Genomic DNA, 26,524 nt, shown 5'->3' with positions numbered 1-26,524 from the left:
TGAACACGGACACCGGGTGTAGCAACGCTGCCCGTAGAAACGCCTCCTCCCTTCATGTTCCCTGTTTTTCTCACAGGAAGGAGTTCAACGCCAGAACTGCAAAACTCATGTGCTAATTTTGATCCTGCATGGGGGGAACATCTTGGACACTGGAGGCGGGGACCTCAGCAGCAAGCTGGCAGACATCAACACCTTCAGTTCTGTGTTTGAGAAGGTGACCCAAGCCCATTTCCCTGCTGCTTTGGGCCACATCTTAATCAGACTTGTTCCCTGCCCAGCAATCTGCTCAGCAGCTTTCTCTCTTGTTTCCAAGTAAGTTGATTTGCATATTCTAATGTTTGACTTTACAGTGTGGTTTCGAGTGGCTCTCTGTGACCTGTCCTTTTCATAATGAAATGTTGTGAATCCTTCTTAATCTTTTGCTTACTGCGAGGCTCCACAGTGTTGTAATGATAATCGATTATATTCTGTCAGTTCTGGTAGTGCGGTTCCGATCGTGTGGTTCTGGTACTAGCCCAAGCAGCATTCTACAGGATAGCTGAGCAGATACAGAATACTCAGTAGGGGAAAGGATTAACATCTTAAAATATTTTTGATGTTATTTGTCCCTGTGGCTCTAGTGAAATTCATTTAGAAATAACAAATAGAAATTTCCATTGGACATATCCGCTTCAGTAGCTACTCTTTCTCACCCACTTTTTCAGTCTTGAAATTCACTCGTTAAATGAGAGAACCTTTTCAGGTAACATTTTTTTCCTTAGTGATATTTTTCTTGACATAAATATTTTAAATGACATGATAGATAAAGGAGAAAGAAACACACGCTCTTGGGCCCGCTTCAGCTCTTCTGCAGGTCTAAACCAGGACTATCTAGTGAATTCTGTACTAATGGGGAGAAGAGAATCAGGTTTGCTTGATTTCTTCTTTTCTAAGCAAGGAGAAACTCCTGTCAGCTTTTTCTGGGGCTTCCCCTAAGTGATGGTCGCTTTTATACTTTTTGTTGCAGTATAGTGCCCAAGGTTACGTTTGAACCTCACCTGAGCAGAAAACCCTGCAGAAGAGTTGAGGTTGAAGAGGTCTACAACCATATTTTGGACCGTAACGTGCAGGAAAGGTGACGTCTGCTTTCCAGGTCGCAGAGTTAGAGAGGAGACATGGGGAATACGTGAATGTTCTGAAGTACTAGCTGGACTTAAAGCTGTGGCAGGCATATAGGAAGAAGAGTTAGCAGAACTGGAAGGAAGGAAGGAAGGTGTGTCTGACTGTTCACAGCAAGGGGAAAGGACACTGAAACAACCAGGAAAACAGGTGTGTGTGTGTATGTCCAAGTCACTGCCCTGTAAAGCAGAGGACTGATGTTAGAAGAGGAGGTGAAGCATCAAAGAGTGTTTGGGAGGTCATCCTTGCTCATCGAGGCCATTGATTGACACAGGGCTCAGTAGTGTCTTTTGGGTATCCCATAATTGAGTGCCTGCAGGTTTCAGCTGTCTGGAAGAAGAGCTGGTAGAGTGAAAGGACGAGTGTGTGATGGCAGCCCAAATGAGTGGAGCTTCCACTTTCTTTCTCTGTTTTTCGATTTCCTCGTGTTGCAGCACATAGTATTCAACCAGGCTGACAAGAGCAGAGCTGGATGTTTGCACGTCCTGTAGAATCATTGCCAGCACTGACATAAGATTGGTATTGCTTTGGTGTGTTCTTGCGTGGAGCTGCTTGTGACGCATCCGTTTGGGGTGACAAAAGGAGAGATGATTCTGTGCTCTCGCGTTTCTGCAGCTTCATGCCAGCAGCTTTCACAGCCAGAACTCCAGGATGCAGCCGTGGAGCATAAACTTGTGTTAAACATTTCATGTAGCAAACTGGGGCGGAGGAAGTGTGTGTTCTTAATTACTGTAACGTTTCATCGAGGGTGAGCCACATGACTGACTAAGCAGCAGCACAAGATTTCTTGTTTGGTTGGAATGTACGCTCCGTCTTCTGAATGCGCAGGCGTGGTGCACGCCAGGTGAGCACAGCCCCTTGCGCCCTGGCGCGGGTGCCGAGTTGTGCCGCGTCTGCGTGCTGAGCCTGCCCAGGCCTGCCCAGGGGGCTTCCCCTGGGACTTTTCGTCTGAATGCACCTGTGTGCTTCTCCTCCTGCTTACAGAGCGGCTCGAAGGAAAGGGATCTTTCAAGGCAAAATCACTCCATCTAGTAAACGTTTGATTGTTTAATCCGGCCTGTTCCCATCTATTCCTATGACACTCAGTTGCCTGTATTTCTCATATAAATCAGAAAGACACTGTTTATGCAGCCTATGTACATTTATGATGTAAGAATGATCTTCTGTGACACTTGGCTCTGTTTCTGCTGCTAAGGATAGATAAGGGTTAAAACTAAGGCACATTCTAGTTCCAGCTAGATGACTCTAAGAGAACCATCTCTTCCTTTTTCAGGGAGAAAAAATATGCCAGAGTGGATCAACTGTTACGCTTTTTATAGCATATGATTTGATGAGCACACACCGATTCACACTTAGACTGGAGCTCCTGAATTACAGTATTAGCCACACTGGAGAACAGTAACTGCAGATGTGGGGGGAAGGTCGGGGGAGGAGACGGAAGGAAAAAAAGGCCAAAAAAAAAGTTAAATTTAGGAGGCAAACACTGAAGTAGGAAAACAAACAGATGAACAATGGAATGAGATTGTTTTGTTGGATGAGTTTTGGAGTGCTCAGCCCCTTACATACCTCTTGCACAGAGGTTGGTCCTGCCGTGTAGGCTCTTAGTGTTGCATTTTCCTAATTGATTTTTTTAAAATACTTTTATAATTCAATTAGAAAGTATATGGAGAATTCCAGTCATTGTGATTTGAGTATTTCCCTTTACTTGTTTTTCTTTTATCCTGAAACCGGAGGAAGTAAATGCGTATTCTGGCATTCAGAGACAGAAATAGCAAGTCCCTAGGACTGTCAGCATGGAGTGCAGATAGCCAAATCATAAACCTAAAAAAAACTGCTGTGTTATCCAGACAAGTATTAACATACGGATGATTTCCCCCTCTGCTTTCTCCTCCCACCTCTGCCGTGGTCAAGGACTGCTGATCTGAGGAAGTTTTGAGGAGGGACTGGTATTTTGTTTTGATCTGCATCTAGCCAGATGCCTTCTGCATTCAGAATAGACTTTTGTTCACTTGTGCCTCCTTTCCTCCTCAGCGCCTCCCGCCAAGGTCACATAGCCCTCAGCCGCATCTCCCCGGAGCGGTCCCAGCGGGCGGGCGCCGCTGTGCCAGCGTCCCCTCTCCCCGGGGCCAGGCGCGCTCTCGCCGCCGGGCAGGCTGGTCGCGTCTTGCCGCTTGTCTTTGCTGCCTTTGGTCAGGGAGGTGTTTGGTTCTAGCACTGGTGACTCGATTATCTGTCACTCAGTGATTCCAGCTGCTTCCTTGTGGTTTCCCTCTCCAGCCGTTGGGAAAGTGTGGAATTTCCAAGTGTGTGCTTTGGAAGGACCTCCTGCGGTGTCTTGCCACTGCATCAAGATGACAAGGCTTGTGTTCCTCTTGGCTCCAGTGCTGATGTTTCGCCACATTTTCAGTGGTCTGGATCTTTCTTGCCTGTGTCTAAGTCTATGATAATAACAGAGGTCTATGTGGCTGCCACCTTTACAATAAAATAAATGGAAATTAAGAAACCTAAGGCCTCATTTCTGAGCCAGTCAGCAGTGATTAATGGTCTAGACGAAAATTGCTCCGTTTCAGTTTAATCTATATTCCTTTAGTCACAAAAAAAAAAAAAAAATTGCCAGCTATTTATTCAGCCACTGACTCTGGTTTTTGTAGTTCTCTTGTGAATATTGTTTGCATTTTACTTCTATTATGGAAACATGCACAAGGTATTTTTTGTCCATTTCAAACATTCATTTAACTTTTTTTTCCTTCTGTGTTCCTCCCTTTTGCTTTCTGGGGTGTTATCTACCAATTGTTATAGTAAATGAGGCCTTTTAATGTAGGTTTTTAAGGTTCGTTTTTCATTTTTAGAGGTAGTATTCGTAACTGTATGTCTGCTGTGCACTTGGATGATCTAGTCAGCTGGCAAAATGAAGCTGTGTTAGTTACTGAATTGACACAGCTTGGCAGAGCAGCCGAGCTCCAGGACATGGAAACTGTTACACCGCTTTGGATGGAAAACACGCCAGCGTTGGAGGGCTTCAGCGAGCGGGAAGCGTGGAGATGTCCAGTGGGCTCAGGACTCAACACAGACCAGCTTCCATACCTGAGCATGGCAAGTCTTCTGTTCTTCTTCCATTACCCTCGTAATAGACTCAAGCATGCAGGTTTTAGAAAAGACATAGATTCATTCTGTTTCAGGCAGCTTGCTTTTTAATATTGGGATAGCCCACCAACTTCCTGAAGAGCATGAATACAAAACAGTGTTGAAGTCGCCCGCTTGCAGTTTTGGATGAACTTTGGATGAGCTGAATTATCCAAAGTACTTCTGAGTTGGAGCTCCAAGGGACAGCCAGTGAACCGCGGCAGAACCTGGCACACGCGCGCGTGCTCGCGGCCGGGGCGCCCTGTGACCTCGTCCCACTCGTCAGTAAAAATCCGTCAAGACACGACTGGCGGATTTGCTGAGAAACGTACAAGGTGCACGTCCAAGCGAAAATAAAGTTGACATCCTATCAAATTTAAGCTTGTGTTTTCAGTCTAGTCACCTCCTTTTGGTGAAATGTTAGTAGGGAGACATTTAAGTATGATTTCAGAATGTGTACAGCATTGCTCAAGCTTGTTGAAAGGATGGGACACTTGGAGAGATGTTTATATATGCGTACATGTGTCACACTTGTGTTCTAGGAAACAATATTCCATTATGATGGTTGGATCCCATTATTTGATGTAGTAAGTTGTTACATGGGGAAAAAAAAATGCCAAAATGGAATAATCTCTCTGTTGTTCTAGATTGTCTACTTGTATGTGGAAAAATTGTACCAAGTATGTTTAACTACAGAAGTGCCTTCTAGCATGATCCCATTCGCATAAAGCAGTAACTCCTTCATTTTTTTAAGCAGTTGAATTCTGTGAGAAAATGATCCTTCCTGTATTCTGTCATTGTGAACTGCAATAGCCCAACCCGTTTCTGTTAGTAAGTAACTGTTCATTCTCTAATGCTGTGTGCTGCCTCTTGCATTTTTCCTGATGATAGCCTGTCCTTCTCTAGCCTCAGTCCCTACAGCTATGATGAGAGCTGTCTCAGCAGCAGTGAAGACCACATCCCACTGGCTGCCTTGCCCTTGCTGGCTGTTTCATCCCCTCAGTACCAGGAGGCAGTTGCCATGGTGATCAGTAGAGCCAATCAAGTTTACAATGAATTTCTCAAATCTACAGATGGGGCTGGTTTTAATGGACAGGTAGGACTATTTTCTCTTACATCAAAGTAAAATTTATTTGGAGCAAGGCTGTTTCTTCTTAAGCCATTGTGTTCAGGGTATTGAGTTGTGGAACAATGCTGTGAATACGATGAATGAGTGTTAGCGTGGCATTACCTATGCAAAATGCCTTCGCAGTGCCCACCATGAGAAAGACACTTCTGGAACCCTGTGCAGTATCTAACCTGGACCTACTCAGGTGGTAGGAGATACCGTGCCTTCTCCCACAAGCATTTTGACCCCCAAGCTCTTACTTACTGTGAATTCTGCTGATGTATAAGAGCCTTAGTTGTGTGGTGTGTTCAGCAGCGAACAAGCGTGCCAGCCCACGACAGATGATAACCTGTGTTACTGAGTTCTCACACACCTGCTATAGCTGATAGAAAAGCTGGGGTCTTTCTCACTAAGAGCAAAAGGAATCCAACATTTAGCTATTGCTGTTTTCTTTTGCGTCCATCACAGTAGTTATAAAACAATTGACAGTAAAGAAACTTAAAAGACAAGCGCTCGGCGGCCAGCAGCGCTGCGGCCTTCCCGTGTCACCTGGGGGAGTTGGGTGATTTTTCCGCTGTGACTCACCTGCAGATTTCTCCTGGCTGACACGTCACAGTTACTGCTCCTGCTTCTCCATCTTTAGGCTACAAACCCCGCTGCTTTCCTGCTTCACCTAGAATAAACACGGTACTTCTGCCCTGTGTGAGTTACTGAAATTATTCTGTGATGAGGCCCTCTATGTAGCTGGAAACGTGCACTTCCTTAAAGTGCGGTGACCTCCAGGCTTCAGAAAAAGAAAAAAGACATTTAATGTAGAATACAGGGTTACCTTCATGTATTTTTATATTTTATTTTATTTTTTAAAATGTTTTTATCCCAAGAAATGTGCTATTTTAAGAGTGTGGTATGTGGGGATGCACTGAGAGGTTTGAGGTTTTTCCCTATCTGCATCTTGAAGCACTTGCTTTTCCTTACACACTTTACAATGAAGAAATCATGTACAACATCCTGTTACCCAAAATTTGTAGTTTAGTGTTGTAGGTAAGCTGAATTAAGGCTAGAAGCAAGTTAAGTTTTCCAAGGAGAGGTAGTGTGTTCTGTTAAACTAATTGAGGTGGGAACAAAGGACTGGATGTTTGCTTCAGTCTGAGAACTGGAGAGAGGTGGTTGCTACAGCCTGTGGAACCGTGGGGTTGTTACCCAGGAGAAAGGTGACGCAGCCGTTAGCGTCCTCGGGCACAGGCGGAGGGGCAGGGAGGAGTCACCTCCGGCGGGGTGGAGAGGGGTTCCGTGGGACTGACCGGGGAGGTGGATTCCAGCGTGATTACCCCAACTATTGAATTATCAATTTTAGTACTGTGTGTATCTTAATTCACAGATCTACACTTTGAATGTAGTTTGTGTGTTTACATTAAATATGAAGCAAGAATGAATCGCTCTGCTTAATACCTCATTTAAAAGTTCTGTTCCCTCGTCCTGCCAGGGGAGTCCCAGTCTGTGGTTGATCTGGCTTGATGCTCTTCCCTGTATGACTCTGAAGGAAATGTTAAGTGGCTTAAAGTCTTTGTGAGACCAGTTGTCTGGTGATCTGAGCTGCAAGCAGCTGGAAGAATTTTAACCCATTTGGCAGAACTCCCAGCTGGTCAAAATAGTCCCTGAGACAAATATTCTTGGCATTGGGCATATGTCTGGAGATAAAAGGAAGTGGGAGAAAGTGGCTCCACATTTTCAGCTGCAATAGGACCTAAGGTGTGAAAACCAGAAACACGGGTGTAAAGTGAGACAGCAGCTCCTCTGCAGTGCTGTGGTGCTTTTTTAAAGAACAAAACCCACGCTACATCTCCCCCAAAAAATTCTTTCTGTTTCCTCAGGTGTATCTCATTGGTGACTGCATTGGAGGAATTTTGGGCTTTGATGCCATCTGCTATAATTCTAATACGGCTGATGAGAGTCGGAACAGTAGCAGGAGAGGAAGCATCAGCAGCATCCAGGTGAAGAGAAAACTCCGCACAGCTGAAACCCTATAGATTAATTTCCTGGAGGAAATCGTCTCCATATAAACCACAGAAAATTTAAGTATTTGGTAAATTGCCACGATATCATGGGATTTTGCTCATGTATCAAAAAATTGCTGTCTGAAATGAAGTTTGCAGCTTCAGTTTTACAATATATAGCAATCACTAGGGAAGGCTTTATCTGTAAAACTTTAAAGCAGGATTACTGAGTGCCCTTTATTTTATCCCTGTCTGTCGTGCAAACGTGTCCTCTCTCAGTCTCTGGTAGACTCCTGTTTTTGCCAAAATCTTTTCTCTTTATAATTTATTTCTTCACATAGGGTCTGGAATTCCTTATGCTACTGCCTGGAGGTCGTCTAGCATTAAAATGTGTTCGTTAATAAGTTTTAGTGGCTGGTGAAAGAATGCCTCCTGCCTGATGAGGAACACAAGTCGCCCGAGGATCTGTGAATGTGGCTGTTTGAGTGCTATGTTTGCAGAGGAGGGAGGATTAATTCTAATTGTGATCCAGGAAAGATTTTATGAAAGTAAAAGCACAATTTTTTAAAGTAATGCTGGCATGTAAGCTTCATTATTGTGTTCAACACTTAAAGAAAATGGAAGTTCAACTGATCTTAAGTACTTCAGACTCAGATGGATATGGAGAGGAGGTGTGATGTGTTAGAGCTGACACTGAATGAGGTGCCCACGCTCCGTTCTTTGATGGTTTTGTGACCCTGGCCACATTGTTTCATCTCTTGACTCTTGCCTAACTCCTGCAAAATGGGCTCAGTGATACCGGCCTGCTTGGTTCGGTTGGGAGTTGTGTGACGGGAGTACTCCCGAGACCCCTCTGAGCGGTTCCAGGAGGAACTGCTCGCCATTCATGACACGGCTCTGCACTCTCGGCAGCCGGCCTTGGGCGGTACCAGCGCTGAGGACAGTGCATTGCAAGCAAACTAAATGGAGAAACGGTCCTCCTGCATCCCAGTCCTGCTCTGGGGTTGATTGTGCCAGGGCTGATGACGAATATGAGGGTGAGGATCAGGCTTTGGGCAGTATAGGTTCTTTTGACTTCACTGCTCTTATAGTTCCAACTTTCCTGTATTCCTCTCTTTCCTGAAACCACAGAGCTTCCCTTTTCATTCCTGTTTGCATTTTTTCCCTTTTCTTCTCCTGGTTTCATCTCTACTACTCGTTGTGTTCAGTGTTCTTGTCCTTCCTTGTCTTTCTGTCCGTTGTTCTCAGCTTGCTCCTGTGAAGCACATACAGGAGGACTATATATTTTTTAAGAAACCTTTTTGTTTGTTTGTTGTTGTTTGGTTTGCTTTGTTTTACGTCCACCCGCAGTGTCTCCAGTAGAAATGGATCTCACTGGAAGAGTTTGAGATGCAGAAATGTAGAATTTGTTACTTTACCATTTCACAAATGTCAGGGGCATTTGTGAAATGAAACTAGTTGGAAATAAGGATGAGACTGAGGTACTCTCAACCGTTGCATTTTATATTCTATTTATAAACCGTGAAAATAGAGTAAATTTGGTTTATATAGTTCCCTTCTCTTTATTTCAAAGTAGTCTATAATAAGCCAGATTGGTGATGCAGTGACTGTTACATTCTCCGAATAGTTCACAGATTTAGGAGATTTACAGACAATTGGATTACATAGTTGTAAGAAAGAACCAGATCTTGTGTGCCTCGTGCACCCACATCTTGTGCATGAACGGGGGTGTTCAGGCTAACGGCTTTTGTGTTGAGAAGCAGCATTTGTATTGGCTACTGAAATGGGTGCAGGAATAAAAGTCTGAGGATAATAGGAATGTGCCAGGGAGGATGCTGGTGCAAGCTGCAGACCTGCTGGGGGAAATGAACAATAAATAAATATATTTCCTATTTTAAGGGGTACCTTAAAGACATGGTACCACCAGTCTCCTCTTGAATCCCGCAGAAGTTCACATTCTTAAAAAAATCAGGTCCCACATCCATGGAACATGATGAGCAAGACCATTAATGTTGTAATGGGCATTTTGTGCACGCAGGTAAGACCCTTTCTGATTAGCTTATGATATTTATAGATCTCTAAGGATGAGGAAGTCATGAGGGATAAAGCTGTTGTGTGACACTTCCCTCTCTTACTATTCCTGATTCTCCTTCCAGCTTTTAGGCTATACATCTTAGAGGGAAATTTAGTTTTCATCTCTTTCCTTATCTTACAGAGAAAAAGCCTAACCCATCCCACCCTTTCTTGGATAAAGTGAAGCGAAACGAATACCATTTCGTATAAGCTCTGTCGTATTTTGGTCACTGTCCAAATCTTCCATTTGCTCTGTTTGTTCTCTGAAGGATAATCCCCTCTTAGCAGAGGACCCCGGTCTGGGTGGCAGCAAACGCCTGAGCAAGAGCAACATTGACATCTTGGGAATCACGGCGGATGAGAAGCCAAGGCAGCCGTTGTCTAGGAAACAGAGTGACTCATCCACCTATGACTGTGATACTATAGCCCAGCATCATGCTTTCCTGTCTAGGTAACTCGTGTTTGATGACTGACTAAAAGAAATAGACTTGCCATTGAATGGAGCCTATCAGCACGTTACCTTATTGATGTATATGGCATATAAAGTAAATGAAAGTGTTAAAATCACTTAAAAGATTAAAAGCTGTGTATAAACATCATTAATTTTAACCTCTAATAAGTAGTTGAAAAGCAGAGAAGTTCTAGTTCACAGCTCGGGGAACAGATTAGAACAATGCTTTTTGTGTACCTATGTAACATACTTTGTCTGTAACTTTTTAATACTGTTGTTCTTATACAACTTGAGTAGATCAGAATTTGTAGCAGAAGTTTCAGAATAAACTTAGATACCTCTATACTACTAAAAGGGAGGTGAGTTAAACATCAGTCTCACTTACCAGTGGGTATTCTGTAGAATAACTGTAGAAAACTCTTACATATTGGAGGCAGTAAATTTACTGAATAGCTGCACTGAAAATAATAAGTGGCTACTATACTGCAATGTCTGTCTGCAGCCGAAGGCATATTGCCTGGATCTGGATACAGATGCTAGAGCTTTCTAAGAAGTCTACTTTGGTAACTTTTTTTTTCCTCTGGATGCTCTCTTCGTTACTGTTGAATCAGCGCATTTTCTTTCACCAGCATCCACTCAAGTGTGTTGAAAGATGGTGCAGAATTTCCTCCTGTGAATTCCAGTCTCTCAGAAGTAAACCTGGGCCGATTTGAATTTGAGGTGTCTGATTTCTTCCTCTTTGGATCGCCGCTTGGTTTGGTGCTGGCCATGAGGAGTATTGTTCTGCCTGGCCTGGATGGTAAGCTCTTTCCGGGGTTAGAGTACAGGCTGCTTGATTACCTTAATGACCAGCCTCATTCCTATACATTAACTTCCATAAGGTGACTTCAGAAACGGCAGTGCTTTCTGTCATCTACCTGCTCCTGTTGTCACTTAAGTCATCTGGATGTAACAGGCCCATCAAACCACTTTGCTCATAAATATTTGAAGTGCTGAACATCATAACTGTAATGTTCAATAATACAATTACAAGATTTTTAAACTTCTTTTTCCATCCTGTTTCTCTGGCTGGCCTTCGTGTCTGTGACGTGCCTGCATCTCAGCTTATGATGTCTCTGTAAACTAACTTACAGTGAAGTGTTTTTTATATATGAAATAGCAAACAACTTGGTTAAGTTTCTTGTGGCCAGGTGTGTGCTAGTCTGGAGTTTGCAGAAGACCATATTAACCCTGTTTCTGTGTAGACTATTTGAAAGTTATAAAAGAACAATCCTGAACTCTCCGTCTCATTCTCATTCAAGTGTGCCAGGTCCGCCCAGCCTGCAGCCAGGTGTACAGTTTCTTTCACTCTGCCGACCCCTCTGCCTGCAGACTTGAACCATTGCTGGAGAGAAGGTTCCATCTCCTGCCTCCGTTCAGCGTCCCGCGGTACCAGAGATACCCGCTGGGGGACGGCAGATCTCACCACCTCGGTACGGTGCCTGTTTTCGTTGCTCTCCTCACCTGTTGTTCTTCTAAGCATTCTCTCATTACACAGCTCCAGAGGTTTTGAAATACCAGTGTGCTAAGATGTTAAAAACAATCTGGGATAGAATGGCACAGACGTATTTAGGAAGTGCGGAACCAAAGAAGATTACCAAGGAGAAACTGTTCTTGTGTATGAGCTTTGTGAAACATGTTATTCGTCCCACTGTGGCTTTTTAAATTTGGTTTGTTTGTTTCTGTAACTTGCAGGTGATGCTATCCACAACCACAGTGCTCTGTTCCTTGAGAACAGCTCTTTGAACATACCTTTCTCTCAGGAGAGTCCTGGGTCTCCAAATGCATCTGATCGACCACAAGGAAAAACAAGAAAGCTGAGCTTGGCCAGCACGAACAGTGAAAACTCAGGGTCAGCAGAAAGCTTGCCATCAGCATACCTCAGCAGCAGTGAGTGAAGTCGTGCGCCGTCTGCCCTCCGCGTCCTTTCTGTGCAAAAGTTTATTGTGAAAAGGAAAACTACCTGCTTGGAAATTTGGGGAGAATGAGAACAGCCTAAGTTTCTGCTATTTTAAATAACACAATTTAGCTTCCTCTTCTGTTAGTAATTAAGTAGATAAAGTAATACAAGTGAAGTCACAGTTTTATTTTATGGTGTGACTCATAGTCATTAAGGGTTTCATACTAACAGGGGTTTAGAAACGTGTTCCAGCATTAAGAAATATAGATAAGATTTGTTGTCCATCATTAAAAGTGCTTTAAGTTACTATAGTGTCCTGTTATGGACTGTAGTCATGTATCAATATTCTGTTCACTATTTGAGAAGCATTTGCAATTCTTACTCTATAACATGATCACAAAAGTAGTAGTCTTTCATGGTACGTTTCCTGTGGATCAGAAAACAATGGGAATCAAGGTGACGTGACTTCTGCTTCCCAAAAGTTGGACTCAGTAGAACTGTTTAGACTGCAGACATTTAAGTAATGACGCAGTCAGTGAAAACAGTACTTTTGTGTTTGATAGATACCTTTAACAGTTTCTAAATGTCAAGATCAAAAGAGCAGAAGTCTTAGTTCAATTATCCACCTTATACATAAAGGCAGCAAGAGATTTATTGAGAACATACCTTACAGAAATGTGATGCTATTTTGTTTGGGGTTTTTCTGTAGTTACTGCAAAGTGGTGGGGAACAAAACGGATAGATTATGCCTTGTATTGTCCAGATGTGCTGACAGCCTTTCCAACTGTGGCCCTGCCACATCTCTTCCATGCCAGCTACTGGGAATCGACAGACGTTGTGGCCTTCATTTTAAGACAGGTCATTTATCTCTTCAGTTTCTTTACTCTGCAATGAATAACCTTGTGATTGTTAATTGCATCTTCCGAGGCTATCAGTCTTTTAATCTTCAGTTCAGTTAGATGGCTAACCGCCTTAAGCTCCTTTACTGACTTTACAGACTGTGAGTAGACAATGTGGCTGTCACTTGATACCACCCTAATGTTTCACCATCTTCTCTGGAAGAATGTTCAAGCTCTGTTGTGAATAGAAAAGCCATTCAATAAGTATTTGAGACTGAGTGTTGGCCAACAGAGTCTGTACAATTAACATGAACGTATAGCCTGTACCTTTTTACTGCCATTGTGCTTTTGGCTCTGCAGTGTCACTCAGCTGGCGCAGCAGTGTACTTGACCTTTCTTTGGCAAGTACCAGGACTACCCAGGACACACACTGTTTATTTAAAATATGAATATAATTTCAGGTGATGAGGTATGAAAATGTGAATTTCAAGGAAAATGACAACCTGGATCCAGCAACACTAAGTCCATCCAATCCACGAGAAAAATGGCTGCGCAAAAGGACACATGTCAAATTGAGAGTAAGTATAAATCTGAATATATATGGCAGCTCTAGAACTTGGGTTTGGCAGCAATTTAAATGGAGTTTGATCTCCCAAAGCATGAGTTTACATGACTTAATATTACTAAAGAGCTGAAAACTGCTAAACTAATCCAGAGGCAAACAAATTAACAGTTAGGGAATAGGATCTATTTATTCTTGCTTTATCTCCACATGTTGGGAGAAAGTATATTTCTTACTTTAAGTAACAGAGGGGCCTTGGGTTTCAGTTAAGCAAAGAGGTGGTTCTATTCTCTTGTATGCTAGATGAATCTGTAACTCATGAAAAAAATATTATCTTCTTCAGATGCCACTTCAGTTAGAAATGTCAATTAAGATGCATCTGTCTTGCATATAATTGTGTGAATTTGTGGCACCACTTGAAGATAATTGGCATTCCCTTTTACGTTCTCTCTTGCTTGGTCATCTCGAGCACTCTCCCTGGCCTCCTGGCTCCGGCTGGAACAGGAGCGCAGTGTCGTTAGGTGCTCTGAGGTGTGCTGTGACGTACCTCAGGCGCGCTGTCCAGGACTGTGTTCCTGTGCCACCATTCATAGAAACGGAGACAGGAGCCTCATTACAGAAGCCAACACCACCCTTCCCACTGTCTGCTCTTGTTTCAGAATGTGACTGCTAATCACCGGGCTAATGACGTCATTGCAGCAGAAGATGGTCCTCAGGTACTGGTTGGGCGCTTTATGTATGGACCTCTGGACATGGTGGCTTTAACAGGTGAAAAGGTGAAGTCCGAGTAATCAATTTCCCGGTTTTTCTAAAGCAGCTTTTACTAGAAACAGTCATGGAATGTAGCACACGTTTCCCAGCTCTCATCCATCTTTACACGATGCTGGCCACCTCCTCTGGTTAATGACAAGTGTGGTGTGCCATGATTTCTGAACCTGCCAACCTGCTGGAGACAATTAACTTTATGAGCAAGGAGGAAAAAGAATTTTATAGTGGTGGGCAAATCACTAAAACAAAAATGTATAACCTCCTACCCAAGTAAGACAACTAGTTAAGGTAACAGGGATTCTAGAGGCTAGGTGGCTGCTGTTTCTCTTAGACATGGAAGAGTAAATATTAGTTTTAGAATTTAAGTAGTAATGTGACATGGATTGGAACTGTCACTCCTAAGGGTGCCTGTAGTAGCCAGGCACTTGCATGTTGTCCCTCCAAGAATCTTGTCTAACTTTACATAAAAGGCTGTTTTTCGTAATCTCTTGATGTAAAGAGGGAAAAGTGAGACAGAACAGTTAAATGACCACAGTCGGCAGAATGCTGTTCTAGTAGCTTTCACATTGATATTGAAAAAAGAATACACTGATATTCTAATGAAGGGTTCCTGCCAAATTTCTGAGCTCTGTACCCTTGTTTGACACCGGCAGTGCTAAGCTGAGTGCTTTAAACTATGAAGGCAATAAACTCTTGTATTGTGTGTTAGGAAGCATTTTCTAATTGAGAGGACCCTCTGTGAAGTTTTTACTGAGTTTTGAAGTTCCTTCAAACTGCCTTGTAAGCTTTTAGTAGAAGCCATAGTTGGAGATACTAATGTGATGTAGGTTGGGCAGGCCTCGTAAATAGGGGGTGTGTTGCCTGCTGTCACACCAGATGGCCATTTTGTTGTTTTTGCAGGTTGATATCTTCATAATGACTGAGCCATCTTCGGGTAGGTGGGTGTACTTTGACACAGAGATATCCAACAGCAGTGGACGGATATCCTACAACATACCCACACAGAAGAGACTGAGAGTTGGTGTGTATCCCATCAAAATGGTGGTCAGGTAATAGCTCCAAGCTGGACCTACAGCTGTGGTGGGTTGTTGTGTTCAGGAAGAGAGCGAGATGCGTAAGATTGAAGAAGGCGTGGAGGGAGATTTTGGTCAGTTACCTCTTCTTGGTCTTGTCACTGTGGTGTCAGCTTCGACTTGAAGCAGTGATAATCTGTTTACCGGCTGGTTTGGAGGTGCCCAGGCCAATGGGTTTATCCCTACTGCAGCACAAGTCCTCAGTGCAATTCTGTTTAGGAGCACTTGGTCTTGCAAAATATGGGGACTGGATGACTGTAATTGGTCTTCTTGTGGGAAGATGCATGACTGGGGATATTTTGTGGCATGTTCATTAGAGAAAAGACTGCTGGAGGGTATAGCTTTGTATTCGTCAGACTGATAAGAAGCTTTTAATATTGAAATTAGCAGCAGAGGAGGTACTGCCCTGCTCTCAGCCTCCTGTTTAACTGTTGATATCAGGGTGATCAAGAAAGTTGCCTTAGTTTTGTACTCAGGACCGTGCTTGTTTTAAATTGGGAAAAACAACACCACCAAAACCATCACTTGAAAATACCAATTCACTGAAGCAAAATCAGGCTGCTCTCCCAGCACTCCAGCATTTCTTAAAAAAAATCTCATTGCTAAGTAAAACATGAAGAATGAAGATGTGTGAAATAAAACTTGTTGGCCTAGGTAGGTGCGGGCCTGGTGTAGCCGTGGTTTAAAAAAAGTCTTAAGTTTAATAAAAGCCCAGTCTGATTTCATACAGAGTTTTAGTTTAATATTGCACTTCAAATTAAAATGCCTAGTCCCTTAGGAAGTAGCTTTATAGCTTCCTTTGACCCCTACTTCAGAGGCTGATCAGTGAGATGAATTTAGCTCAAACAGTTTGTGTTGTTACTGACCAGTTAACCAAGTCCAAAGTCAATTTACAATCTAATGTAGTGCTAATTGAGGAGGAAGAAACGTTTTACATCAGTGTAATAAAAGAGACAATTCAAGAAAAGAGAGTTACTGAAAAATGAAATCAGGTGTTTTCAGAAGTCAAGCTTCCATGGACTTTCAGACGGCAGGAATGAAAGGAATTGTCTTGTCTTTCCTGCATAAGCTGTTCACATGTACAGCAAGAATCTTCATCACCAGATAGGAAATTCTAGGTCATACAATAATCATCTTTCGAACGGAAAGAAGATGTGGTCTTCAGATTATGTTTTTTGGGAGCATGGGGTCATGGAGTGGTGAGAGCTTTGGATCCCTTTGTGCTTTATTAGTGTCGTAAAGTCCAGACCTCTTGGTGAAAATGCATCATGAGGAGAGGATTGCATTTTGCATGCCTTTCCATGAGAAAGGCCACCTGTGATTGCATTTCTGTTGGTTTATGTTCGTTTTGGGGTGGGCTGGGTTTTGTTTTGTTTTGTTTTTAAGAAAGCTTTTCTGGATTGGCATTCCCATTGTAATTTGCAAGGACGGAGGGGTGGGCGGTGCTTGTATTACCAACGCTTTATGTAATGGAGAAAAGCTAATTTGTGCAAGTACATGCCAATAAAAGCTGCATGTCAGTTCTTCCCTTGTAATTTCTAATAATTTTCCAGTAGCTGTAGACTGCTGGGGAAGAACAAACAAACCAAGCCAACAAAACAGAAGAGCCACACAAAACCAAAACTCAAACCAAACAACAACGAACTAGCTAATTTATGTGTGTAGGTACGTGTGTTTGTGCACACATGTAGACGTGTATATATACATATATAGACAACATGTTTGAGTAGTAGTTGGAGTACTTCAGGTTGTTTTGAGGTTTTTCTCGTAATTCTTTTAGGCATTTATACACATGTGATTTCTTATTAAAGTCAGATTCCGAATTTTTCTTTGGAACGCTATTTCCTAAAAGCAAGTTTTACTTGCTCCACGTAGGACTGAAATCAGAAGCCCTATGTGACAATGATTTTTTTGAAGATGTAGATCCAGACAGATGTAATTTTGGGTCTTAACTGGAATGCACAAAAAATATGTTCTGACATTTTGCTTTTTAAATGTGTTTATTGCTTTGACTCTGCAGGGGGGACCAGAGCAGTGCTGCAAGTTACCTGACTGTGCTTCCCCGAGGAATGGAATGTGTTGTCTTCAGCATTGATGGCTCATTTGCAGCAAGCGTTTCAATTATGGGCAGTGACCCCAAAGTCCGAGCTGGGGCTGTTGATGTGGTCAGGTAAGTGAAATTTGTGCACTTTTTGTATCTCTGCCTTTCCTGTTTGAACACCATAGGAAGGAAGAGGGCTGAATTTGGGGTTTTTTTACTAAATAAACAATTCTTTAAAGGCCAGGATTCTTTACAGATATATTTCTATATTTACTTGGACATAAGTCTGCCTGATTTCCAGGGGAATCTTAGAATACTGTGGTTTACTTTGAAATATGTAGTTTAAGTTGCCTAAAGATGAAAGGTTGCTTCTTGGGAATATGGGCTTGAAGCATGTGCAGTGAATTAATAATGATTCCATGTGTTACCGCTATTAGCAAAAAGTCTATTTTGTGTTTCATTAACTTCAAATAAAGACATACTTCTATTTCAGAAATACCAAGTGCCATGAATGCAAGAGCATCTTTTGGAGGAGGAATTAAAAGGCCCTTTAATCCACTCTTGCAAATCCATTAATGTCGCACCAAACGGGGATATACAGCTCTCATTTTGGAACTTGCACGGGAATGGAGGGATGTCAGTTTTCAAGGGTTTCCACTCCTTAGAGCTAAAATGGCAGGAAATCTCCTTAAAGGTTTCAAATGTAGCAGGACTTGATATGTAGCAAGGTCTATTGTAAATACATTTTTAAATAGCTCTCGTATTTTATATAACATAGTGCGTAAGAATCTCTCTTGCTTCCCTCTATCTTCCTCAGGATGTGACATTATTACTTGATTTCTCAATAGGAGCAGAGACCTAGGCATGCTGCTTTCCACTTGTTGACGGATAACGTCTGACTTCTAACTGGGTCTGTGCTGAGCGAAGAAGTGTTGACCTGACCTGTGAGTGTTGTTTCTCTTTCTGCGCCTACATAATTTACCCACTGTTTCTGACAGGCATTGGCAGGACCTGGGATATCTGATTATCTATATTACTGGCCGTCCAGATATGCAAAAACAGCGTGTGGTTTCATGGTTGTCTCAACACAACTTCCCACAAGGGATGATCTTCTTCTCAGATGGACTTGTTCATGATCCACTGCGACAAAAGACCATTTTTCTCCGGAATCTCATGCAAGAGGTACTAGAAACCTGTTTATAGCCTTGAAACATTTTTCCAGAGAATGTCATTCAGTGAAGTTAGAGATCTCCCTGTCTTTTGAACAGTGAATCTCACTGGCCATCACAAAGTCTTTTTGCCATTCCTCATTTCTTTCCTCACTTTTTAAAGAGCAAGGAAGGCTGATAAAACATCCGAAGGGGCCTGACAAATAAGTAAATGAACTGCATGTTCTTTCCAGCATGCATATCTGTAGTTCTTGCTGGCATGCAGGTAGACAGATTTAGCTTTCTGTGGTTTACAGAATGAGGTTGTTAACAATGAACTCATCTGCTGCTTCATTGCAAAACAAGTGCCATCCTTGTAGTGCATGGTGTTCAATAGAGCGTTCACTTTGGAAGTAATATTTGTTTCAGTGCCACATCAAAATCTGTGCCGCATATGGTTCGATGAAGGATATTTCTGTGTACAATGTCTTGGCTCTGTCGCCATCCCAGATCTACATAGTTGGACGATCAACAAAGAAGTACCAGGCACAGTGTCAAGTAAGTAACTCTTGCCACTCAATCAGGAGGCCCCAGGGGGAGCAAGGAGATGCATGCATGTGAATGCGTGCGTGCACTCATACGCACGCACGCGAGCAGAGACGATGTTTCAGAGAAAGAAGGGCAGTTTTGGTTTCAGATGAGCCATTTTCTGGCAGGGTAAATAGTAAAGAGAATGGAGTGATCATAGGTTGTGTCTGCAAGTGCATGTATTGCATATTGCTGAATAACGAAATGGAACAGTGAGGGGAGAGGAGTATTAGTACCACGTAGGTATCTAACTGGGGTGCCCAAAATAGGAACTTAATTCCCATAGAGCTCATAGGTTGAGGCAGCAGTAATTTGTCACTCCCTTTCTTTCCTTCCTATTTCAGTTCCTCAGTGAAGGTTATGCAGCCCATTTGGCATCGTTGGAGTTCAGTCTCCATTCACGACCCAAAAAGAACAACTCTCGGATGATCTTGAGAAAAGGCAGCTTTGGCCTCCACTCCCAACCCGAGTTCTTGCGCAAGAGAAACCATCTCCGCAGGACTATGTCTGTACAGCAACCCGACCCACCTTCTTTGAACCCCAAGCCAGAGCGTGCCCAGAGCCAGCCCGAATCAGACAAAGATCACGACAGGCATTTGCCCTCCATTGCTTGGGTTCGAGGTGGAGTTCACAAATTTGAATCTGTCCCCTAGGAAGCTTGGGAATATAGATCTTGGGTGCACCTCATTAAACTTGTAGGCATGCCTCAATGATAATTAGGCAGCTTCAAACTAAGAGATGTAGAGGGGAACCTGTACCTCAGAGTCTTCCCTGTTCTGGAATTTGCCTTCTTACACCAACCGGGGAACTTCCAGTCTGTTCCTCTTGACATGTTTATTAGGAAATTTTAAAACAATCTGAAACTATCGCAAGTGCTTCTAACATCAAAGCAACATGAAATATCTTTGGCTATTTTTACAACAGATAATAACAAATGTGCAATAAGAGAAAAAGCTGTAACAGGCTGATTTTACTCAGAAGGATTGAGGTATCAGCTAACTAGCTGTGCCCAAACCAGTATAAACAGTAGGTCCCATAGGTTACAGAGAAAGTTTACACTTTAAACAGTTATATCTGTTTCCACTTGACTTTTGGTACACTTGGAAGGGAAGCAGAAGTGGGAACTACAATAATGGGTGGTCAGGATTTGTACAGCAAGATGCTTTTTGGGTGCCTTAAACCCAAGATTTCCTTTCAGCTTACAGTGTTGGTCAACAGGCCCCAACATGGGCACTCGTGTTTGTGTGAAGTGCTGGACATCAAGTAAATGGGAGAACTCCACTTATGAACCAAATCATAAAAATTTCATGTTAGAAATAAATGTGTCTGCCACAGTTTTGAAGCAGTTAGTGTTGCTGTATACAAAGTAATGTGCAAGTGTACTAAGATCACATTGTTTTGTGGAACTTGGTGACTGTGTAAAATGTGTGGACTACTCCGAGTAAGGAGATGGCTCTGACCATCTCTGTTCGAGAGGCAGATCCTGAGGTGGTGAGCTAACGGGAGCCTTTTTACTAAGGGATCTGCAAACTTCAGAGCAGTCGCTTTTTTTCATTATTCTAACTAGAATCTTTACACCAGAGGAGAAAAAAAAGTAATGGAATTCCTGTGGGTAAATTGTTTTCCTTCTTGTGGTTTATAGCAACTACTGTTTAGGACAATCTGTAGTATTCAGAATTACAGCACTTGAGCTTCAAAGAATGGGCATACCAAATTACAGGTGCCAAATAGACATTTTCCTACTGATTTAAATTTCTCTCTGATCTCTTAGTGAACTCATTAGAAGTAAAATGTGTGAAATCTTCCCCAGGTGGTAATATTTCTGAAGCGTTTTAGTTAGTTTAACATAGTAGCAGTTTGTTCATGTACATACTTCTGCACTAAATTCACACAGAGAACTTCTATGACTGAACTGGAGCATGTTTTAAAACCTGCAATGAAATTACAAGTGCACATAAACCCCCCTTTTCTTTAAAAGTTAAAACCAGACTATTGACACTGAGAAAGCTTTAAGTCAAAAGGAGATTTCTTCTTCAGGTTGATTTGTTTGTTTTTGGTTTCAGGGGGTCGGGGCGGACAGGGTGTTGTGCCCACCCCAACCCCTGACGTTCAGGTTTGCCTGGCCTGTAGCTGTATCAGAAAGTCTTTCAACGAGCCTCGTTAATGATTTTGAAAGTTGACATGTAAAGCAAACAGGAAATGCAATGAAAAACTATTAAGGCAGTGCAGGAGTAAACCTAGGTCTATACTCTTCATTTACTCAAACGTTTCAGTGTGCTTTTTGAATGGCATAGTAATGTGACTTTTGCCTTAAAAGGCAGCAAAGTAGCTTATAGATGGAGATATTTGATTTTTTTTTAGGCGTTACATGTCTAAAAATTGTCAGTTACGTATTTCAAACTACCTGAAAGATCTCTGGTACATCAGTGATTTGTTTTTGATAATGCTTTCTTTGAGGGAAGGGGTAATCTTTGCTGAAGAGTTAGGAGACATATTAAACGTTTGGTAGCTCACACTAATTGGGAGCAGGTAACAACTGCATTACAGGGGGCTGGGATTTTATGGTCTGTTGCCAAGTCAGGCAGCTACAAAAGCTAAATGAAAGGTATCCACAAACTACATTGAGACAGTCTTCAGGTTTACAAATTCTTTCCCAGTAAGATCATACCTAGTTCTTTAACCTACAAACCTGGAGGAATTATTCTGTGTTCTGTCGTGGCTTACTGTGTGTATTAATTCTAATCACGTGGTGTTTCCTCTCCTGTCCTCTGCGGCCGGGAGCAGGTGGCACAGGTACACCTGACTCCTCCCTCAGTCAGTTCCTGCTTGCTGGTTTTAAACAGACGTGGGAATCCAAGGCCTCTGGGGAAGGCACTCGCCAGGCAAATTTTAAATGTGCTGAGGGGACCTAAAAGCAGCGTTGATTGCAAAGTTCTCTTTAAGCACTGGGTGTTGTGTAGCATGTCTCCTGACAGTAAATACTGTTCCTGCTGCAAAGTTCAAAGCTCATGTTGCTTTAGCCATCTATCTCTATCATTCAAAAGACTCCAAAATCTGTTTTTTAAGTTGCCGTAGTAGAAGGGCCTACTGTCTTTCAAAAGGGGCATCCTGTGTGTAATTTTGTGACTGTATTAAAGGAACTAGCATCTGAGCACAAGGTCACAGAAATCACCTAGGTTGTTAAGGTCTGTCTTTTACTCCTGCAGACACAATGTCATTTATTAGTATCTGGGTCACCTTTACAGTAGTCACTGTGCTGGCTTCTCTTAAGAATATCATGAGCTAATAGTAGTAAAACAAACACTAGTGTGTGTGCATGATCTAGAGTGGTAGCAATTACAGAGTTTCTACACATGGTATTGAAATCAAGCTGGAAATATTCTCCCTATGTTTCCTATCATATACGAGGGCTCATATGGCCTTTGCAGAATTCCAACACGACTTATTGCTCAGGGATAGAATGGTTTATCTCCTGACCACTTGCCTCCAGCTGAGCACTTTGGCAAACAGTGATACAGGCATCAGCTTGGAGGTTAAGGCTTCATGTTAATCAGGAGCTGATCTTCTGAAACATCAGGTGCCAGACGCACTTGTTTTGAAATCACTAGCCAGCTGCCACTAAAACGGTCAACAACAACAACTTCGGTTGAAGCTGAGGGTACGTACCAGTGTGATTTTTAGACATCTCTAGCTAGGCTGGCAGTTGAACACGCACTCTGGGGCAGTGGCTGGGAACCTTACACATGTTGAACTAGCAGCTTTTTTTTTTCCTAGGGTGATCCCTGAGGTTTTCTCCATGAAACACTAGTTTTAGAGCATAATTTTTTCGATCGTATTTTCTCTTAAAACACTTCCTTCTGGTTAGAATTTTAGTTATACACTTTGTCCACATGAAACTGCATGCAGTGGTTCATGGGTATTCAGTTTGCAATTGGATTTCAGTTTTAATTGTGCTTTCACAGAAGGATTATCAATCCTGCTAAGCAGGACATTTGCTAAGGATAAGATTGGTCCTACAAGTGTTCTTACTCTCTGATTGCAAGTCTTCATTGCTGCAGTTTCTTTGCAGTCAACATTTACTCAAACTTTTTAGGCTATGGAAGTGTTAAAGATACACAAAGGGAAAGGTCCGAGAAGTCAGGTGGGAACGGTGGCTGCAGGTTGGACTCATCACTAGTTTCAGCACCTTTAGTGCCTCCTGTTACAGAAAAGCACATTCTTTTACCTGCTAAGTGGAGGGAGCATAAGCGAAACTGTAAAACACAAGCTTGTCATTCCAGTGGGTGCTGAGGCAGCAGTACAGCTCAGCACAAAGCAGGCCACAGCTGGAAGCGTTCACTTCGTTGCCTGTTGATATGGATCCTGTTTTAAATTATGTAAAAAAATGGCTACGACTAATAGCAGTGGTAGATTTATCCAAGATATTTTTAAAACATCCCTTCACAACTGTGGTGTTTTGGTTTTGTGTGTATGTGTGTGTATCTACTGGAAGACACCTTAAGGGAAGTTTTGGTTCTGTTGTCACAGCAAATTTGTAACCAATATACTTTTTAAGAAACAAACAAACAAAACACAACACCACAAAAAAACCCCCAACCAAACACTAACCACACAGCGCTGGTTGTATTCGGTTTTGTTGTCTAGTTAAGTAAGTTTGAAAAAAGGTGTCGTTGTATAAAGAGTGCAGAATATTCCATAGACCTGAATAGTGATGTTGATCCAAATCTGCTTATTTTGAATAACTTTCTTAAAGTGTTTGCATACACTAGTGCTCTTGGAACAGAATCTTGCTTGACCAAAGTACTCCTGTTTAGTTTTGTGGCATGATTTATCTCTATTCAGCATAAAATTTTGTTAGGTGTAAAAATGACATGGTATTGGTAATTGTTCTTGTTTATTGGGGTTCATGAGAACTGCCATTTTGATTTATTTCCATGAGAACGGAGTCTAAATTCTTACAGATTATTTCACCTGTTCCTTTAGTACTTAGGGAAGTCACTTCTAAATAGAGTTAAAACTTGAACTGGTTATGTAGAAGTGGAACTATCAGTAAACTGGTGGAAAAAAAATGACCGTATCTTAATCTACTATTAAAGTAAGCAGAACAATGACACTTTATCTGGGAGCTCCACCATTCTGCAAGATAGCCTTTGTTTGCCATTATCCGTGAACAAGTTGTCCCACTTATACATTGCAGTCTTTAGTGCAGGGCACTACTAATGTGTGTGTTTAAGCAAATCCCCAATACTTAGATATATAGTATCATAATGTACTTCACATAATAGATTCGGAAGATAAAACAAGAGTTTTTTCCTTCTTTCCTTACTGTTTCCTGTCTCAAATTTGCTAAAAACTTTGTTTATAAGCATTTTTATAATACCCAAAATCAATAGGTATTTTTGGGTTTTAAAATTTGTAAGTACAACAATTGTTACTGAACAAACAGGATTTTGCCCAGGTTTTTTTTCCCCCTCTTGCCTCTAAGCCACAGAAAGGTGAGTACATCATAAACATACTAGATGATTAGAGTATGGGCACCTTTTTAATAAGCTCATTAGCTTAATAATGGAGAGAAGAGATCGTACACTGCAATGTCATCATTTTTCTGGTTAGAGCTAAAAATGTGGGATCTGAACTCAAGATTGCTGCATTGAATTGTTCATTTCAGGCATGCAGGGGAGAAAGTGGCACTTTCCATCCTCATCTGGAGCTGGTATAGGATAGAATTCCCATAAACACAAAACTTTACAACATACTTCCTCAGCTTCTCTAAGAGCAGTGATTCCTCATGATCCGTGTTCGTAGCTTCAGCAGAAGTTGTGGGGTTAACAAGGTAATCTGACTTCGTGATGTTTAATCACTCAAGTGTAAATACAGGTTCCTACAGCTGATCCTAAATTCAGCCCCCCTTAAAAAATTGAGGTAATAACACGTTTTTTTTTTTCTGGATGAAAAGAGCTCTTTTTTTCAGAAATAAGAAATGGCCTGGAGCAGCTTAGAATCCTGTGCCATGGACTCTGGAATTGAAGTCAGGTGTCGGTATTTCCTCTCTCCCTCATTTTAGTTCAAGCCAAAGGTAAGGGGATTACAGTTTACCATCTACTTGTATTTCTCTCAATAAGATGCCTTTGAAACTGGATATAATTGTGGTGGGTGGGGGAATGTGGAACAAATTTGCCAGTTCATTTCTAACTTGTAAGGATGTACAGAACTCATGGGCGGGGAAGAGAGAGCGGCAGGTTTACTCTGACTTGCTTGGAGCTGATAACACCAGAGATCACAACGTACGCGCCGTTTTAGATTGCGAGCTTTAAATACAGAGCTACGCCGGGAGGACTGGTGTGGGGCCCAGAATGGCAGTCCTTTCACAGAACCCTTTCTGTTTGTGGGGCAGGGAAGGGGCCGGTCCACTTACAGCTGAATTAATACAAGGAAACTTGAAATTATACATGTTCTTTCAGTCTATAGTTTTATTAAGTGCATACTTTTAAATATTGTTTGTCAGTGAGAAGGTTCTATCTGGTGACAAATGTTTATATTTCTTATGGCTGCCTTGTAAAGATTCAAAAATGTACAATAATGAATTTCTTAATATGAAATAAGGAGTAAGATTTCTACAACTGGTATAGATTTTGATGTGAGATGGTTTTTAAAGTCTTATAACAGATTAGTCACTTAAATAAAGCCTTCCTTGCCTTTAAACAAACAGTGTCACTGATGTTTCCTACCAGAGGTGCGGTTGGATCTCATTGCGTGCGTCCTGGGGGGCAGTCAGGCACCGTAAACAGAGGCTGTTTAATACATCTGACTGTCGGGAATAAAACTTAAATTAGAGGCTGCGTTTTCACAGAACTCCAACCCCCCTTCCTTTTGGGAAGTCATGTAAGAAAATATTTCAGTAATGAGACACCGTCTTTGTGAAAGTGGTTCAGTATGCGCAAAGAATAACGCCAAGCTGCTGTTCCATAGAGAAAGGTGCTTTAAAAAACACAGACGGCTGAGTCAGGAAGAAGCACGAGCGCAGCCTCGCGGTCCCGGGAAAGGCTGAAGCGAGGGCTGTTCGTGTGTCCAGGCACCGTTCCCTACTCCAGCGGTTTAAAACGGTCTCGTCTGACGTGGGGAAAGAAACAGCAGCAGCGAGTGTAAAGTCACCACCCGCCCGCGGATCAGAGCTGAACGTGACTGCTGCCCACGTTCCTACTGACTGCCATTAAAAATGTAATGGTTCCCGTTTTACTGAATTACATTTGCATCTGAAACTCTCGAGTAGAGCAAAGTTTCCCAAATCAGTTTTATGTTTGAAGGTTCATGTGAGCGTGAGTTTAACCCGAGGCACCTGCGCAAAGCTGCTGCCGCAAAGCAGCTCTGCAAGCCCGAGAACTAGACCAAACTCTGTTAAACCGAATCACCTACCAAAAAAGGCTTGTCAAGTGAACATTACTTTTAAATAAAAGTAATTGGAAGCAACATACAGATATCAAATGCTATCAAATTCATCAAATAAAATACCTCTGCTGTGGTACAGGAGTTTTAAGAGGTCACATTCGTTGCAGTCACTAACTTCAGCGCCTCACTGACGGGAAGGCGCCCCGGGCCCGCCCACAGAAAACGCGCGCAGAACAAAATGGCGGCCGGAAGCTCCGTTACCGAAGCCTAGAG

At 42.3% G+C, this 26,524-nt stretch overlaps 1 protein-coding gene and 1 long non-coding RNA gene across 19 annotated transcripts in view; one reads left to right on the top strand and one right to left on the bottom strand.

Moving 5' to 3' along the window:
* Positions 1-25,571, top strand: part of PITPNM3 (PITPNM family member 3) — a 52,840-nt gene extending 27,269 nt beyond the window's left edge. For all 6 annotated transcript variants that reach the window (XM_065036524.1, XM_065036523.1, XM_065036521.1 and 3 more), the window contains 15 exons: positions 77-312; positions 5,188-5,377; positions 7,261-7,380; positions 9,726-9,907; positions 10,537-10,706; positions 11,209-11,379; positions 11,642-11,836; positions 12,556-12,704; positions 13,147-13,263; positions 13,907-14,023; positions 14,916-15,064; positions 17,109-17,258; positions 18,128-18,311; positions 18,707-18,835; positions 19,210-25,571. In XM_065036524.1, the coding sequence (XP_064892596.1) occupies positions 77-312; positions 5,188-5,377; positions 7,261-7,380; positions 9,726-9,907; positions 10,537-10,706; positions 11,209-11,379; positions 11,642-11,836; positions 12,556-12,704; positions 13,147-13,263; positions 13,907-14,023; positions 14,916-15,064; positions 17,109-17,258; positions 18,128-18,311; positions 18,707-18,835; positions 19,210-19,518 (2,568 nt within the window). In that variant the 3' untranslated portion in view covers positions 19,519-25,571. The remainder of the gene's footprint in view (positions 1-76; positions 313-5,187; positions 5,378-7,260; positions 7,381-9,725; positions 9,908-10,536; positions 10,707-11,208; positions 11,380-11,641; positions 11,837-12,555; positions 12,705-13,146; positions 13,264-13,906; positions 14,024-14,915; positions 15,065-17,108; positions 17,259-18,127; positions 18,312-18,706; positions 18,836-19,209) is intronic.
* Positions 8,866-26,524, bottom strand: LOC102088366 (uncharacterized). 13 transcript variants are annotated; one of them, XR_010467287.1, is made up of 4 exons: positions 26,375-26,514; positions 25,561-25,673; positions 9,655-14,190; positions 8,866-9,239 (listed from the first exon to the last, which is right to left on the bottom strand). It is a non-coding gene; the product is annotated as an uncharacterized LOC102088366 (long non-coding RNA). The 13 variants fall into 13 exon arrangements; XR_010467286.1 differs by having other exon boundaries at positions 8,866-9,236; XR_010467283.1 differs by having other exon boundaries at positions 8,866-11,909; positions 12,513-14,190; positions 26,375-26,505.

Source organism: Columba livia, chromosome 20 (assembly GCF_036013475.1).
Source record: "Columba livia isolate bColLiv1 breed racing homer chromosome 20, bColLiv1.pat.W.v2, whole genome shotgun sequence".
In the NCBI taxonomy this organism is placed as follows: Eukaryota; Metazoa; Chordata; class Aves; order Columbiformes; family Columbidae; genus Columba; species Columba livia.
This window is presented reverse-complemented; position numbering and strand designations above follow the sequence as displayed.